This window comes from Eulemur rufifrons, chromosome 16 (genome assembly GCF_041146395.1).
Source record: "Eulemur rufifrons isolate Redbay chromosome 16, OSU_ERuf_1, whole genome shotgun sequence".
Classification (NCBI taxonomy): Eukaryota; Metazoa; Chordata; class Mammalia; order Primates; family Lemuridae; genus Eulemur; species Eulemur rufifrons.
In genome coordinates, this window is record NC_090998.1 from 15,772,105 (window position 1) to 15,789,404 (window position 17,300).

Here is a 17,300-nt window from a genome sequence, read left to right on the forward strand (position 1 = left end):
AGAGTTTACTGATGAAAATAAGTCCTGACTCATGTACCTTTCAAGCTTAAAAGAGACCAGACAGGGCTTAAGAAAAAGCAGGAGACAACATAAATAACAATAAATATAAGGAACTTGTCCTTCTTTTTTTTCTCTTTAATATTCTTTGGTTTCCACAGTTATGTATGTTTGGAGAGGAATTCTGAGTGTATTTCTGAAAGCTTACCATTTTGGCAGAGATGAAGAAGGAGCTGCCTGTTATTGGAGTGAGAGGGTAACATTTATTAAACTTCAGTAGAGCCTGTGCATGAGAATTTTGGAAGGTCTGGTGATTTTTTTCAAAGCTATGTACAGGTGGCTACTTGTTCTGTAGGCAGCTCAGAGAATATTTTTAGCATTAATAAGATTATTCCATGAACTGCTTTGATTTTATTGGCTGAAATATACCTTATAAATTATTATTTTACTATTGAAGAATATATGTAGTTTTGTATTTTGTTTCTCTCTCTTCTCAGGATTTTGTAGAAATTCTCAATTGGGCAGATTTTTAAGTATGGTGAAAATTGCTATAAATCATCAAAAATTTCCAAAGCAGCCTGGCACACATTGGTTATGTTCAATCAATGTTTAGTTCCATTTCTTTTCAAAGATATCACTAGACTGAGTTTGAAATCTCCCTTCCTTATGGCTCTGGAATTGTTTCCAAAATGTGTTTGATCTTCTAAATTGCAGGAGGTACTTGATATGATGTGAATGTTTGTGCCCTCACCTCCAAATTCATATATTGAAATCTTAACCACCAAGTTGATGGTAATAGGAGGTAAGTCTTTCAATCATGGGGGTGGAACCCTCCTGAATGGGGTTAATTCCCTTATAAAAGAGGCCCCAGAAAGCTCCTTTGCCCCTTGCACTATGTGAAGACACAGCAACAAGCCAGCAGTCTGCAACGGGGAACAGGGCCTCACCAGAACCCAAAAACATTTGGCACCCTAATCTTAAAATTGCAGCCTTCAGAACTGTGAAAAATAAATCTCTATTTATAAGCCACCCGATCTATTGTAATTTATTATAGCAGCCCGAATAAACTAACACAGTACCTGTTAAAAATATGTATCCCCCACCTGTCCCCCCAGGAAATTGTAATCTGGGAGGTTTGGGGTGGAGCCTTGGAAACATTTTTAACAAGGCCCTCACGTAATTATTAAAATCAGCAAAACTGCTTTAGAGCAGTGGTTCTCCACTAGGACTACTTAGGCAGCTTAAAGAAAAAGTCCTGATCTCTGGGTCCCACCCTGAACCAACGTAGTCAGAATGTCTGGCAGCAGGGCCCAGACATCAGTATTTTTTTCAAAGAATCCTCAGGTGGCTTTAATGTGTATCTAGGATTGACAATCACTGTCCCCAGTGCTCTGGTTAATATTAACACAGGTTCTGGAAAAATGCTGTGGGATAATAAATTTTTACCCCTAGTGTTTCCTTAAGATAAAGTCTATGAAATTTGAGTAAGTATTAAAATAGAAATATTTCAGTATGAGACAACTATCATGCAGGTTCTACTTGAGTACCAGATATTCAAAATTCCTGGGTTGGAATAAGTCAGTCTCCAGACTTTTTCAATAACTTTACCAATATTCCATTTAGGCTTTTAATAGTGTTTAATTCACTCTTGTAACCCCTTGGCAACAGACTGTGATATGTAGATAGGATGCAAATTGTCAGGTGAAATAAGCAGAGAGATGCAGAAGCAAGATTTGAGATTAATTGTGGTAGAATTTAAAACTATGGCCATAAACAGACTGAATTAGACCTTCTTTTTGCTTCCAGAAAAGAATCTGCACAGGTGTATTTACCTAGATGATCTCCAGCGTCGTGATTCTTAATAGTCCACCTCAGATTTTGAAATATGTTGAAAGAACCAGGCTCTGATTGAGATCATGGCACAAGGATGTTGGCAGATTATGATGCCTCTTGATTTCAGGGAGTTTAGCTTTATTTTTTCAATGAGGTGTGTAGTTGAGGAAAATCCAGTACCAGATGGCAGTGTTGGCTTGGAGTGGTTTTCTCACCTACGTCTGGCAGCTTTTCTCGGAAGTGGTGTTTTCAGTGCCTGAGACTTCCAGTCTATGCTGCTTAACATGATCATTGGGAAGCTTTAGGTGGTATAGATGCAATGACACATCTCATTAAAGGTCCCATAACTATGAACATCTGACATCTGTGCTGCAAATAGGACTGAAGGCAGACTTCAAGTGGTTATAGATTTAAGTGGTATGTTATTTTTTAAAGGCACTACTGAAATTCCTTATATTAACCAGGCTTGTAATTTCTAAAGGCAATTGTGACTTCGAGAAATAGATTATGAATCAATAATCTGTCCATTTTAAAGAGGACCTCTTTTCTCAGCATTTAGGCAATGGTTTTTGCTGATGACTTATTCATCATTTAACAACCACAATAATAATTGCTATCATAATTTGAATACCTATAATGTGCTAGGATACTTTGTGTATAAGTGATACAATAGCCCTCCAAGGTATTTCCATTTTGTGGATGAAGAATCTGGGGCCCTAAAAGGTTAAGGAACTTGCCAAAGGCCATAAAACACCTAAGTGACAGAGCCAGGACTCTGCCAGCCATCAGGCTGCCTGGTGGGGTGTCGGCCCATTTTGCCACCAACCTCTGCAGTGTGTACAGGAATAGAATTAGCATTCATTACCATAAACTGCAATAAGCTAAGTGAATGTTCATAAAAAGTCATCCTGTAGTTTAGTATTTAAACTGAAAAATAAAGCTAAAACAACTAGATTCATCCTACAAGGAGCTTACCATCCAAATACTCTTTTCTCACATTGAAGAATAATGCCCTGATTTTCTATATACATTTCTAGATGCTTTAACTTTAAATTTTTAAAACACTATCAAAGATTTTAATGAAATTGGAAAATAATTTTAAAAACCTAAATGTGTTCATCCTAAATTTGGCCTGGCTCCTCACAGCTGCAGAAATCCATTTTTACCCCATTCCCCAACCCCCTTCCCAAAGCCCTAAAGCACAAACCCGTTGGGAGTCCCCTCTGTTTCCCAAAGGAAATATTTCATTCATATAATGTCTCCTTTGTAATCAACACTGAGAAATGTCACTTTGATTAAACACAACTCTGAATGACTAAGACCACAGTACAATAAATTCTCCAGAGCTATCTTTCAGAACAACTGATTGCTCTCCAGTCTTAATCCTCCAGAGTCTTATTTAATCAAAATGATGTTGCTAATTAAGGATTAAAACCTCCGAATAGAATAAAAAAGAAGGATTTTTCTTTCTCCTTTGGGCAGGTCAAGGAGGCAGAATTTGCTGTAAGGAAGTAAAGAGTCTCCACTTTTGGTAAAACTGCATTGTTCCCTGACATTAGGACTTAATCCAAAATAGGCCTGAGTGCTTTGTAATATTAATATAATTGGAGTTTTAAAAAAGAGAGAGAGGAAGAAAGAAAAGGAAGAAAGAAAGAACAAGAGAGAGAAAGAAAGAAAGCAAAAGAAAGAGAGAGAGAAAATAGAAATTGCCTGGAATAGCTCCACATACCTAGCTAATATTTAGTATAAAATATTTTCATTTAGTGCTTTTAATATGAATTTTCTTTAAGCATTTTTGTCTGATGCTATGTGTGCATTGCTTTTATCCATTGCAAACACTGATGGAAAGACAGAATATTTTAGAAAAATGTTGGCAACCCATTTCATAAAAAAGAGGGAACAAAAGACAGTGTATCTCACATATATTTGATATCCACTGATGAATAACAACAAAAAAAATAAATTTTATACTAAATGCTTACTGCTATCCCTTAAGATCTAAATTTCAATTTTTTAAAAATTTGTATTTAGTAATAGAAATTGGTTCCTTAAAAACCACACAAACTGATAAATTGTCTAAGAACTCACTGGGAGAGACGAAGATTCCCAGAAAGGCAGTCTTGTTTTCATGGAATATAAATTCTTTCAGGTATTGGGGGTGAAGTGGGTGAGAAACAGAGGTGCTGGGTAATGTTTTAACATATTGTAAAACACACCTTTCATCTTTGCCATCTTCTCTCTGCATTGGACTGTAAATTTATATTAATAATTCCTGCCAAATTAGTCTATTACAATATAGATATAACTAATAATAATGGCTACCATTTTTTGATCACTAATTATTTGCCAAGTTCTTTGCCGCAATATACATATTATTACCTCTGATAATACATGAGAAGTAGTATTATGCCCGGTCAGAAATAAACTGAAGTAGAGAATAAAGGACTTGATCAAGGTCAGTTGGCTTGTGGGAAGCAGAGATGAGACTTCTACCCAGGCCTCTTTGGTTGCAAAGCCATATTCTATTCAACATCAAAAAGATGCAACACTTTGCATCTTTTTAGTGGGAGGGTAAATTTATCAGCATGTCTCAGGAAGTGCTGGTAAGCTGTATTGGTCTGTATCTGATTTATAATCTGCTGTGATTGCTGACTGAATCATCGTCATAGATGTCATCACATCCTCACTTACCCAGCCCAACCAATAACAAACACTCAACAACGACTATCAAAACGATACCAATCGGATATCAGACTGAGGTGGGGGGTGGGGGGAGGGGAATGGGTGTATGCCTACATAATGAGTGGTGCTGACTCGGGGAGGGGGTGGTGGGGAGGGGATGGATATATACCTACATGATGAGTGCAACGCGCACTGTCTGGGGAATGGACACGCCTGCTTTGACTTGGGGGGACAGGCGGTACATGGGCAACGTATGTAACCTGAAATTCTGTATCCCCCATAATAAGATGAAATAAAAAAAAAAAAAAAAAAAGAGAGAGAGAGACCAGAAAGCAAACAGTGAGAAATTCCAAAAGCGAGGGGAATGTCATAGACCTGTTTTCTCGCCTAACAAGTGCTACTTACCAGTTAAAAAAAGATGTTTGTTTCTTTGGGCTACACTCCTGAAGGCCGTAAGCACCCCGTGGACAAACGATGGCTCTTATTCCTCCTGTGCCAAGGCAGATGGTCAGCAGTGCTACATAAAACAGCCTGTTCTGTTCCTTTTTTGGGATGTTGTTAATCACATGGTAAGTGCCCAGATAGAAATCTTCCAAGGGAAAAGCCACCACAGATAACAAAGCAGTACCTGTAGGTAGAGGAAAAGGAAGAATAAATATAGCATAGACCAATTGAATCACCAAATCACATAATAAATGTTTTCCCTCTGATGGTAGCATCATTATGTGATTGTCTTATTAAAATATTTATGTTAATCATTGCAATTTGGGGGATAGGCTGATTTTTCTAAGTGTGAAAATTTCTGGCAATATGTGTCTTACCTAATCCAGAGTTTTAGGGATTTTTTTGTTTCCCCTCAAGCTTGAACTATTTTTTCTCTCAGAATGTATGAGCAAATCGTGCCCATTGTAACAAAGTTAAAACAATTCAGAAGCATCATGTAAAAAACTAAGTTGTTTGTATTCCTGTCCCCAGAGAATACCACTGTTAACAAGGCTTATTTGTTCTTAATCAACAGGAGTGATAGAAAATGCTATGATGTCGGATAGCTCAAGCTCTTTATATTTTGCAAAACATTTTAACGTACTATATTGTTCCATCTCGGAAAAACTTTGTGATGTCAGAGGATAGATTTTCTTATTCCAATTTTTCAGAAAGAAAGAGAAAAAAGAAGAAAAGAAATGGTTCAGTGATGTTATGACTTTTCCAATGTTACAGAGTAACCCAGATGTAATCTCTCTCTTCTTGGACTTCCTATCGTCAAGTGGTCAAATCATCATTTTTTTTTTTTTGAAATAGCATTTCCCTCCCATCAGATTACAAAATAATATATTCTTACTTCAGAAAATTTGAAAAATAAAGGAAAGCACCCAGAATAATGCAAAATGCCCATAATCTCATAGCCCAGAAATAATCTTTACCATATATTATACTTTTATGGATATGTTTTACTTAAATAAATGGAGATTACACTGTTGATTCCTTTTAACATAACCAAGTAATATGAACAATTTTTAATATCTTTATGAATTCTTTTTCAACATGATTTCTAGTGATGATGTGAGATTCTAACCATAATGTGTTCTAAAATCTTTTTTCAGTTATTGTGAATGAATACTGCAAAAATACCTTTACCCGGACAATTTTTGTGCACATCTTTGATTATTTCCTTAGCCTGAGTTCTCAGTCAAAGGCATTTATATTTTTATGGCTTTTTAATACCACTGACAGATGTTCTTTAGCAATGTAACAATGTAGCCTCCTACCACCATTGTATGGGTGGCCTTCATCAATACTAGCTACTATCATTAATTTTTGCTTTGTCAATTTGATTAGTGAAAAAAGGCTCTACCACGTCAATTTTGTTCTCCATTTTTTAAATTTGGCACTAACATTTTGGTATGCATTTTTATCTAGTTGTTTTTTGTGGTTAGTTTTCTCAATTAGACTATGAGAAGTAACTTATAGATAAAAATTGGGTCTAACGTTTCCATCTCCCCTACAGAGCCTTTCACAATGTGAAGCTTTTTGGCAACAGATTGATTTACCATGAGGTGGGCCCTTTCAATTACTGAGTTTGAAATGTTTCCTTTCAAGGTTAGCCAGATGTAGAACTAACTATTCTCTCTCTATCACTCAATCCTCTCCTCTGGAAGTGTGATGTGAGGCCTGGCTAGATAAAGGGATATCCAAAGAGAATGAGCAGGGAAATTATTTTATCCAACAACCATTTATTTAAGGACAAGACACTTTTAGTTTATACAGTACCTTTGTATAAATTGGAATGGTGCTTTACTTCCATCTTTTAAGAAAATGTTATACTGATTTTGTTAGATCAAAACTTTATTTCTATCTACTGTAAAATTAATGTAATAAAAATACAAATCTATGACATATATGATAATGGGTGCTAGTGTGTATCACATAATTAGCATACTTGTATTTGGTAGCTCTGTATAAAGTGCCATGATGTGTCACATCCCCTACAGGCGGTGGGAGTCCTCCTCTCTCTAGGAACTAGTGAGTTTGTCAGAAAAGTCAGACATGTAGGTGGACAATTATATTATAAAGTGGTAAATGCAATCATATAGGTACCATCAGGATGTGGTTGAACACAAAGAAGCTAGCAACAAACATTATATAGGTCTTGAAAGAATGGAGTTTTCCAATTTTGCATATGGGGTGGAAAAATAAGGGAGGGTGACAATTTCAGGCAGAGAGAAGAACATATGTAAGATTAGAAAGGTAGGGAAGCATGGAAGGAGAAGTTCAGCACAGTTAGGGTTGCATATTAAGCAAGAAGTCTAGAGAGGTAAGCAATGGAACAGATTGTAAAAGTTGTTGTATGATCAATTAATGAATTTACATTTTATTTTTTAGATAACATAGCCAATATGTAGATTTATTTTTTCAGGAAGTTGGTGTTATTGATAGAAGGGTGTATGGACTGGAGACTGATTGACAACTGGCAGCCCAGTACATTGGCCATTGTAGTGGTCAAGAAAAAGCTGCATTTTTGAGCTAAGGTTGTAAAATTGAGACAGAAGAGACATTTCTGATAGAACTTCTGATATTTAGTGGCTGGTTGGAATTTGATGGCAGCTGTGAGTGAAGAATACAAGCAAATAACTTTTACTAAGAAAATGAATGTAGATAGAGTTGACATAGGTCTTTTGTTTGCCAAATTCCAAAGGTGGGATTTCTGTCCTGGTCTGATGACTGACTGACTGACCCCAGAATTTAGACTGATGGGAACTACCATGTTAAACAAGAAGTTACCAAATGCTACTGTTACCAAGTGAAGCAGAGCAAATTATTCAGGTGTTTGCTAAAATGCCTCCTTATCAGAAAGCATTCTCTGATTCCAGGTAGCAACCCTGTCACTGTCCATTCCAGCCTGTCCCCTTACCCAGCTCTACTTTTCTTCATAACACTTATTACCACCTGGCATATATCTTGTTTATTTTTTCTCTCCCTGCATCAGAAGGTCAACTTTAGCAGGAACAGGCTACTTTCTTCTCTGTTGCTCTCCCAGATCCTGGAACGATGCCTGGCACAGACTAGTCAATAAGAAATATTTGTTGAGTGTTGAGTGAGTATTTACCATACAGTGACTTGGTTTTTATTTCATAGGACTTCAAATTTATAAGTTTGAATCACACCCTAATCCATTCCCTGAATGGTAATTTACCACCTGCTTGAAGTTGTGTGGTGTGTTGAGTACCTGATATGTATCCATCCCTTCCTCATTCACCCTCCCACCAACATGCATTCCAGGTACACTTCTCACTACTGGTGAATAGCACACTACCTTCCCAAGTTCCTCAGCTCAGAAACTTGGAGTTAATTTTGTTCTACTATTGTATTTGTACCTTTATTTAGTTGCTGAGTTTTTGTAGTTTTTCACATGTTCTGTCCCGAATTGGCATTTTTCTATTGCTTAGACCATCATCCTGAGATTTTCTAGTTTCTCTCTGTTTAACCCCTCACTGTGCTTGTTCATCCTGTTTATTGAAGAAAAACATTTCTCAAATCTTGTTTTCATTGTATCTTCAGAGACTTCTTGTTGTCTGTGAAAAATAACTTGAACTTTTCAGCCTAAAATTCTAGACTATTCATCAACTTGCTCTTTATACCTTGTTAAACTCTTTTGATATATCTCCAGGATTTCTTGCAAGCACTTCACTCCCAAACTTTTATAGATGTTTATTATTTTTTTCTATGTTAAAGAAGCACAGAGTGTCTGAATTCAGTTATTTTTAAAAGCATATAACCATAGTTAATAATATAGAAGTCATGCCTTCATATGTAATCTTAATTAACATATAACTAATTAGAAGACCACCATTTGATAAAAACATTTCTCAATTATTCTACATGAACTTCAAAAACCTTTTTAGCACATTTCATCTTAGTTGTGAAGCAAATAAATTTATATGTCACAGGGAATTTGTCACAATTTGGGCTTGGGATAAAAAGGAGGAAATGGGGGTATTCTAAGGAGTACAGAAGATAGTCATGTAAAGAAATAATTATTGCAAAATATAGTAAGTGTGATAATATAGGTATCAAAGCATTTTCTAACACACACACACACACACACACACTGGCATTCTTCAACTAATACAGAGAATGGAATAAATTGAAACAACATTCTTATTTCATTTATCACATTTTATGCTAAGAGCAGAGTGGGAATAATAGAAACTAAAAATTCTAACAAAAATCTATTCAATTAAGTTGCAAAAAATCCAGTCAGCAGAGGACACTCACCTAGAAAATGTAGAAATAAGCAAATGTACACCAGTTTGTTTCTTCCCACATAGAGATCGGTGAGCCATCCGACGATCATAGGGGTAAGTATTGAAGTTCCAATGAAGCACAAGTTCAAAATGGCTGCCTGGTGGTTGCGGTAGCCAAGCTTCACAGTGCAAAAGGGGATCATGTTGCAGACAACTTCAAAGAAAGTGAACCTCTCACACAGCTCCACCAGAAACAAGCAGATTCCAACCTGAATTTTTTTCTCAGAGTATGAGGAAGAGAAATAACCAATGTGACTTACGGTTTTCTCCTTCTCAATGCTGTGATTTAAAGGTACTACCTCATCAGTTATTGTAAAGTCTATGACAGACATGTCTACCCTCCTAGTATGCAGCTTAGTTAGTAGTTTGAACTGGGTGATTTTTTAAACCCCCATCCTAATGAGAAAATAACTAAGATCATAGCTTTGAATTTCACATCTCCATGCCAAAATTTCATAAGGTTTTTTGCACATTTATGTTGTTCGTTTTGATGATCCAGGAACACAGGAGAGGAGACATGAGTATTTAAACGTTCCTAGTAGCTCAGTGTAGCCAAAACTGATTTGTTTGTTTAATTACTTAGAGGCTAAATTAGGCTCTTCCTCCAAAATTATATTGAATTACATGAACCCAGTTGCATATGTGTGGAAAACTCATCTGCCTCATACTGATAAAGGTTTAAATACTGAGGCAGAAGAAGCAGTTTTTCAGGAGAATTTGAGCACTAGATCAAGAAATAATTTGAGTCTATTAATTTCTGATACTTTAATTAAACAAGCCAGAACAGTACCAAGAGATAAAGCGCTAAAGGAAATCTGTTTTGAGGGGGCAGGAAACCTTATCGTTATTACATTTCTTGTTATTTTTTGTTGGAATTCTGATAAGAAAGTTAATTAGGTAACAAAAGTGCTAGTACATTTAGGTAACAAGCAGAGTTTACAAGAAAGTAATTTAAGTGCACTAATGAAAGGAGAAAATATTAAACAAAACCCCGCTTCCTTTAAGTTGACCCCATGCTTGTAGAACAGCCTCTCAGAGGAAATAAGAATCAAAAGGAGCTATTTGACTCCCTCATGTTAATCAGTAGTCAGGGATACAGCAACCAGCCTACACATGCTTTCCGGAGTATTGAATCTGGTGTCACCCTAACCCTCCAGCTGGGTGAATGGATGTTAGCATTGTATTCTGGAAAGCAGGAGGGCACCAATTAAGCTAAAACAGCAACAGTGAAAGAGAATACCTTCACATTTAGTGATTTAGCTGCAAGGACATGGAAGACAAGGGACTGGAACTACGGGGTCAAAGTCATAATAATTCAACCCATGAGTATAGGAACGTTATTTTCATATTGCAGTCAAAACCAAAAGACTGACAAGGGCTTTAACTCTGATTCTTATCTTTTGTCCTGAGAGATTGGGAACAAAAGGCTGTTTTGACCCCTTCTAATAATCTCATTGTAATGGTAGCTATTTATATCTGCTCATCATCACTTATTCCGTCTTTGGTAACAAAGCCCTATTTTTCCTTTGTGTAGAGTGATCATGCAACTTTTTATCCAAACTTGGACACTTTAGTAAGTGAAAAGTGATGCTATTTATAGTTATTCCTGAAAAAATCATATAAAATGGGGCTGTCCCTGGCCAACTCCCAACTGTGGTCACCCTCCCTTTGGGGAGCGACTCCCGTCTAGTACCTGAGATCATGGGGGGTTGTTAATCAGGATATCTCTTTGATTCTGTCCAAGGGGGTCAACATACAGCCTAAGATAGTCCTTTTGCCTTTCTCCTCTGGAATTTTAATCATGAGTGGAATAACTCAAGCATGGGCATGGTGGAAGCTGAGTCGTTCAGACGGCAGTAGCCGAAAGGGATTGCCCATGAGGCCCTGATGGAGAACTCAGTGCCTCCCTTGTTCTTACCCTTCAGGAGAGGTTGGTTGTTCCTTCTGTAAAAGGATCAAAACATTCCAATCAGTTTTGACTTTTGTTAAGTTAGGTACCTTTTGCTTCTGTGGCTTCCAAAGAACCCTAAGTGATGCTTTACTTTTTTATTTGCCCCAAATGTAAGGGAAAGTTGTTCCTTAGCCACTGGCTGACACATTTAGTCTCTGTCAAAGTGCTCCTGCAAGTGTCATTTCCTGAGTCACTTCTCAGGGCCTGGTGTTGACCAGGTCTGAAGTTCTGGACTCCTCTGTGTATCCCTGGACAGGCCACAGGTGGTAGGAGCCTGTGGGTTGGGGGTCGTTGAGTCAAGAAGAGCAACAGCATTTGCCTTCTTTGAAGGGGATATTTGGTAAGTCTCCAAGAGAGCCACTTACTCAGAAAAACAGTTTATTTTAGTTATCTGTAAGGGGAAAAAAATCTGACTTTAATCTTATAACAAGGTTCAAAATAGTTGTCAAAAAGGATGTTTACTGACTTGGGAGTTAGGAGAACTGAGCTATATTCCTGCCCCTTTATCACTTAAGGCGAATTTCTTTTTGTCTATGAGCCCATTACAATAACTGCGAAATACAAACAGTAAAGCCTGTCTCAGAAGATTATTTCTGAGGTTGGGTTTAGAAAATAACTGATGACATGTCAAGGATTGTATGTGGAAACGTGTTTGCTATTACTTGCTGCTGTGTGCCTGCGTTTTCTAGCTACTCAGAGCAATGAGCCCCAGAGAAATGTCATGGAACCATTGCCAAATTCCAGTTTGCACAAAAAATAGAAGTTAGAAGGGTGAGAGTATGCTGAATAACGTTGAAGTAATGGGAAAACACCTCCTTTTTAATTGTCACTTCCCTACTAGTTCTCAATACTGTGTTCAGAGTGATCTCAAAGGACAAGTATCAATTCCACTTGAGAATAATACTTGGCGGGGAATATTGAATGTCATCATCTTTATCAACTATCTCCAGCCCTTGAGTGGGAATTTATGCATACTTTAGTTTTACATAACCCTTTCCCCAATCCCAGTCCAGGCTTGTCCTCTGTTCCCTGCCCCCCTCTCTCTCTAATGAAGTGATACTTTTCCTCCACTATAGAAGCAAGGTACACAATATATGTACCTTGGGTAGAATTTGGAAAATATATAAAAATATCTACAAATGGAAGAAAAACCAACGAAAGTTTTTGAAGCCTTCCTTTTGATGTTTTCTCTCCATGGCTATTTTTCATTAGTAGATTTTTAAATATTTAAATTGTATAATTGTCTATAGTTATTGTATATTTTCTACCCCATTTGTAAGAACTGTTATAAGCATTTTAACATACCATTGTGAACTCTTTGTAAATATAAATTTTATGATTGCATTAACACTTAACTATTCTTCCATTGTTTGTTAATTATATTTGTCTCAGATCAATTATAAGCCAGTCTTTCTCAAACTTTTGACCATGAATCCACAATTTAAAAAAATAGCACCTTTACTGATTATTCTGGAATGAATATTTGTGCATAAAGCTTCCCATATTCCCAGATTATATCCTTAGGCTGATTTTTTTAGAAGCACTATTACTGGTTAAAAGTGTGAGAAAGTTTTTAGGTTTCTTGATATAACATCAAATTACAATATAAACTTCAGGAAATTTTTTTAATTGCAAACTTTCTATGTTTGAACTACTGATCAGGTCTGAAGACTATACTTATCACTAGAATTCTTCACTGGAAAGACAAAAGTCACAAGTCAAACATATGGAGTAATAATGTTGACCATACTTGTATGTATTGTAAAATAGGTTTTATTTAATGGATAAAATTAGTCAGAGGCTTATTTGATGAACTAATGACCATCCATGCTTTTTCCTGAGCATCCAGAGCATGCATGCATCAGATCTTGTAAGGGTTGTTTGGGGAACATAACGGAAATGCAAGCCCTGATTTTAAGGAGGCTGTTTTTAAATATACAGGATTAAAAAGCATCTCTATGAGATATTTCCAGGATGTTTACGAATTTTGAGAAAACTGTAATGCCTTCAAAAATGTTTTCATAGTGTGTTACTGCAACACTCTTCCATTTTTGTATGTATTTTCAGAATAACTTTTCATAGGTCCTCTAAACACCTAGTAAGTATTTTTAAAGGAAGAGCTTTTCTAGCTCAATAATTCTCTGTAAATGGTGTACACAAAGGTCAGCTGAAGATATTTATTCTTTTAGGCCTATCGATTTCATTTGATTCCATTGACTGTGAGGTTTGGTAGCGGATTTGAAAGCATTGTCAAGAACATGAGGATTGGGCTCACTATAATTTAATTATTAAAAATGGTACATCAAAGACTTGGGAGTGAAATTTTTTGCTAGGTTGTTCAAGGTCTGAAGTGAAATGAAAAGATAACATATTGGGCTTTACTTTTTGTTTTGTGAAAAAGACACTCTCTGTGTAAACTTCTTTCCTATTATAAAGAGGCTCCAGCAATTGTACGACATCTACACTTTGATCCTTCTGTCCAGTGTGAAAGAGAATTACTTTACCCCCTAGCAGATAATAATTCACACAGTCCGAAGAACACAGAAAATATTCTTCTCCAATATAGTGTGTTTTCTCATCTTTCTGGGGACAACTAAGAATGAAGGCTATTGTATTCCTATAGTTTATCTTTCATATCAGCAATGACAATTACGAATCTTGCTATTGTGTTGAATTCTACATGGCAGGTATATCTGTATGAAGTAAATAAGGTGGGAATGAGTTATCACATGGAAACTCTGACAGTTAATTTTATGTGTCCACTTGCCTGGGCAATGGTGCCTAGATATTTAATAAAATATTACTCTGGATGTCTCTGTGAGGGTGTTTTTGGATGAAATTTACATTTCACTCAGTGGACATTGAGGAAAGCAAGTTGCCTCATCCAATCAATTGAAGGCCTGAATAGAACAAAAAGCTGACTGCCCCCAAGCAGGAGAGAATCCTCTAGCAGGCTGTGGACTTCATCTGCAATATAAGCTCCTCTTGGTTTTCCTGCAGACTGACTGCCTTTGGATTCGAAACGCCACTCTTCCCTAGGTCTCCAGCCTGCCAGCCTCCCTCATCAGATTTCGGACTTGCCAAGCCTCCACAACTGTGTCAACTAATTCCTTAAAGTCCCTTCCTATATGTTTGCATACACACACACACACACACACACACACACACACATACACACTCACTTTACGGTTGTTTCTCTGGAGAACACTGACTAAATACAAACACCATCCATATTGTCCCTATTTTTCATTCTTTTTTTCTATTCTATCTGATTTTGAAGGAAAAAGAAAGTCAGGCTTATGTACAGAACTGATAGCTTCCAAATAGATGTGCTGAAGTGAGACATCCCTCCTGAGTTCTTGGTGAATTGGTGGACACGTCCGTTGAGTTTCTCAGTGCAAATTCAAACTCATCCTGTCCCAGACTTAACTCGTTATCTTTTTCCAGATCCTACTCCCCTTACTGTCTTCCTTAATGGTTCATGAAATCACCACTTACCCACATATCCAAGGGAAAAAACTGTGAGATGTCCTTGACACGTTCTTCACTTCTTCCTCACCTCCTATATCTACCTTTTTCCAGAAAATATTTATTGAGTACCTAATATATGCCAGGAACTATTGTAGACATTGGTGGGGTCATGGTTGGGGGTAAGTACTATCAATTCAACCTTCTAAATATTTCACAAATCCATCCTTTTTCTTTGCCTTGTCTACTCTGCCGTAGTTTGAGCCCTTTTGCATGTGCCCCTCTCATTGCTGCCCCCAGCATCACCTCCTTCCATCTCAAACTCAGTCACCTGTGCATCGTTTTCATCTATTGGCCACAGCTGTCTACCTCTTGTTCCTCTGGCCTGATTTTTGTCATATCTTATGTTATTTTTTTAATAGTCTTATTTAAAATGACTTAAGTTTTAAAATTAAATAAGTCTATTTAAGAAGAATATTTAAAGTTACTACCATAAATAAAATCATTTCCATAAATAGAAGGTAAGAGTAAGTATAATATATTGATTGAAAATAATAGATAACATTTTCTAAGAGCTTTTTTGGGAGGTCAGGCTCTGTTCTACCTATGAATTCATTTATCTTTGAAACCGTCTCAGGAGGAAAATGCTATTTTTGTGAGACCCATCTTACCATTATGGAAACTGAGGCACAGAATGTAAATAATTTATTCAAGATTATTGATAAGTAGCAGAGCAGGGACTTTAACTTGGGTGACCTCATGCCAGAGCCTACGCTCAAAAGTTGCTTTTTCCTTTATATAGTAAAAAAGATTGAAAGATAATGCATAACAACCACATTTTCGCTGCAGGATTCCACATTATATAATGTGCAAACCACATATCACCTAAACTCATTTCAATTTCTAAGATACCGGGACACATTTTCTATTTAAATTTTCCTAAACCTCCTGAGTTTTTTTTTTTAATCTAAATTTGTTCTATTTGCTCCCCTGCTTAAAGCCTGTAAATGGTGCCTTTAGACTGTGGGATCAAGTTAGAAAGGGACAAAAGGCCCTTTATGATCAAGTTCCTGCCTTGTGCTAAGTCTTCCCTTGCTGTTCTGCCATGGACCTGGGTAACATGCTTACAGTTCTGTGACTATGCCGTGTTCTTTTACCTCTTCTGCTTGGGACACTTTTCTTTTTCCATTCACTTTGGGAACTTGTCTGCCTTCCTTAAATCTCAGGATAAGTATCACATTCTCAGTAAAAGTTCCTCTGATTTTCAAAGATAGTCTTCCCTGTGTTCTTAAAACACTATTTCTCTCTTTTAACACATATTTTATTATATTACATTATCTAGTTTGCATGTCCATTTTCCTTGCTGACCATGATCTTTTTGAGAACAGGAGCACTTTCATACTTATGTTTATTCCCCCCTGCCTACCACAGTGCCTGGAATGTACTAGTTATTTCAGTATGCACCTAGTGGCATACAGTGGCTGTGCCATGTGACACAATCAGACATAAATAACCTTCATTCAGGTAGAGTTCTGCAAGAAGTGCTGCTCACTAAGTTTCTCTCAGTCTGCTACCAAAATCTTGACTCTAATAACTTGGTAAAAATCCTTTGCTACCTTTATGTTAAAACATTTTGAATGAATGAATGATTGGTTGATTTTCTGATTGAATAAATGAAAGCATGGTTTAGACTTAGACATAACTAGGATATTATGAAGGAAGCAAAAGTATTAAAATGTAGCAAATGGACTGTATCTGACTGCCAACAAATATTTATTGAGCACCTAATAGAAGCCAAGCACCAGAATTCCAGGATGACAAAATCTTGATTTCTACCTTGATTTTATAAAGCTTACAATCTAGTGAGGGGTTCCAACCATTAAGCAAGAACTGCAGTCTAGTGAGCTATGTGTTGTGATGGGGGAAGAAGTAAATGCTATAGAGGCATATAGCAGGGCTTGTATCTCAAACTCAGAAAGTCCACAAAAGGGTTTTCATGGAAATAATATCTATGTCTAGATCTGAAGGCGGGATAGAATTCAGCTTGGGGAAGATGTGTACAGTGAGGATTATTCCTAACAGAATGTATGCTCCCTGTCATAAAGAGCCTGTTACTCTCTACGAGCCTAAAGAAGTTTTTTATGATTCAAGTCAGAAGCAATTTTGGAAGGCGTGAGTCAGGGAGATACAGGAGTATGGAGAGAAATGAAGAGATAAGAAAAAGCTAAATCATAAATAGCTTTATAAGATGGGATTTTGATTCATTCTTGAAGTCATTCCTCTTGTACATGCTGGACCTGTCCAAATAGAGTGAATTTCTACAATAAAACAGAGTATAAAGGACTAAAGTCTTTCATACAAAATAATTTTTCTACTTAAGATCAGAAGTATGGCTACCAGTTAAGAGGTACTTGCAAGACTTGACAATTCTTAGCTACTTCTTTTACTACAATCACCATTACTAGTGTCGTAATCTAGGCACAAAACGAATGAAAAAAAGAAATACGAAGATTTGGTACAAGTGCCAGAATTTGTTAGAAATTTGGAGGTGGAATACTTAGGACAGA

General features: G+C 36.7%; 1 protein-coding gene across 1 annotated transcript in view; it reads right to left on the reverse strand.

The window, feature by feature from the left end:
* The window catches only part of SLC15A5 (solute carrier family 15 member 5), an 86,985-nt gene extending 77,339 nt beyond the window's left edge, over positions 1-9,646 (reverse strand). Inside the window, exons 1-2 of the mRNA XM_069491742.1 lie at positions 9,286-9,646; positions 4,918-5,140 (exon numbers count right to left, since the gene is read on the reverse strand). Of these exons, the coding sequence (XP_069347843.1) occupies positions 4,918-5,140; positions 9,286-9,646 (584 nt within the window). The remainder of the gene's footprint in view (positions 1-4,917; positions 5,141-9,285) is intronic.
* Positions 9,647-17,300: the final 7,654 nt, after the last annotated feature.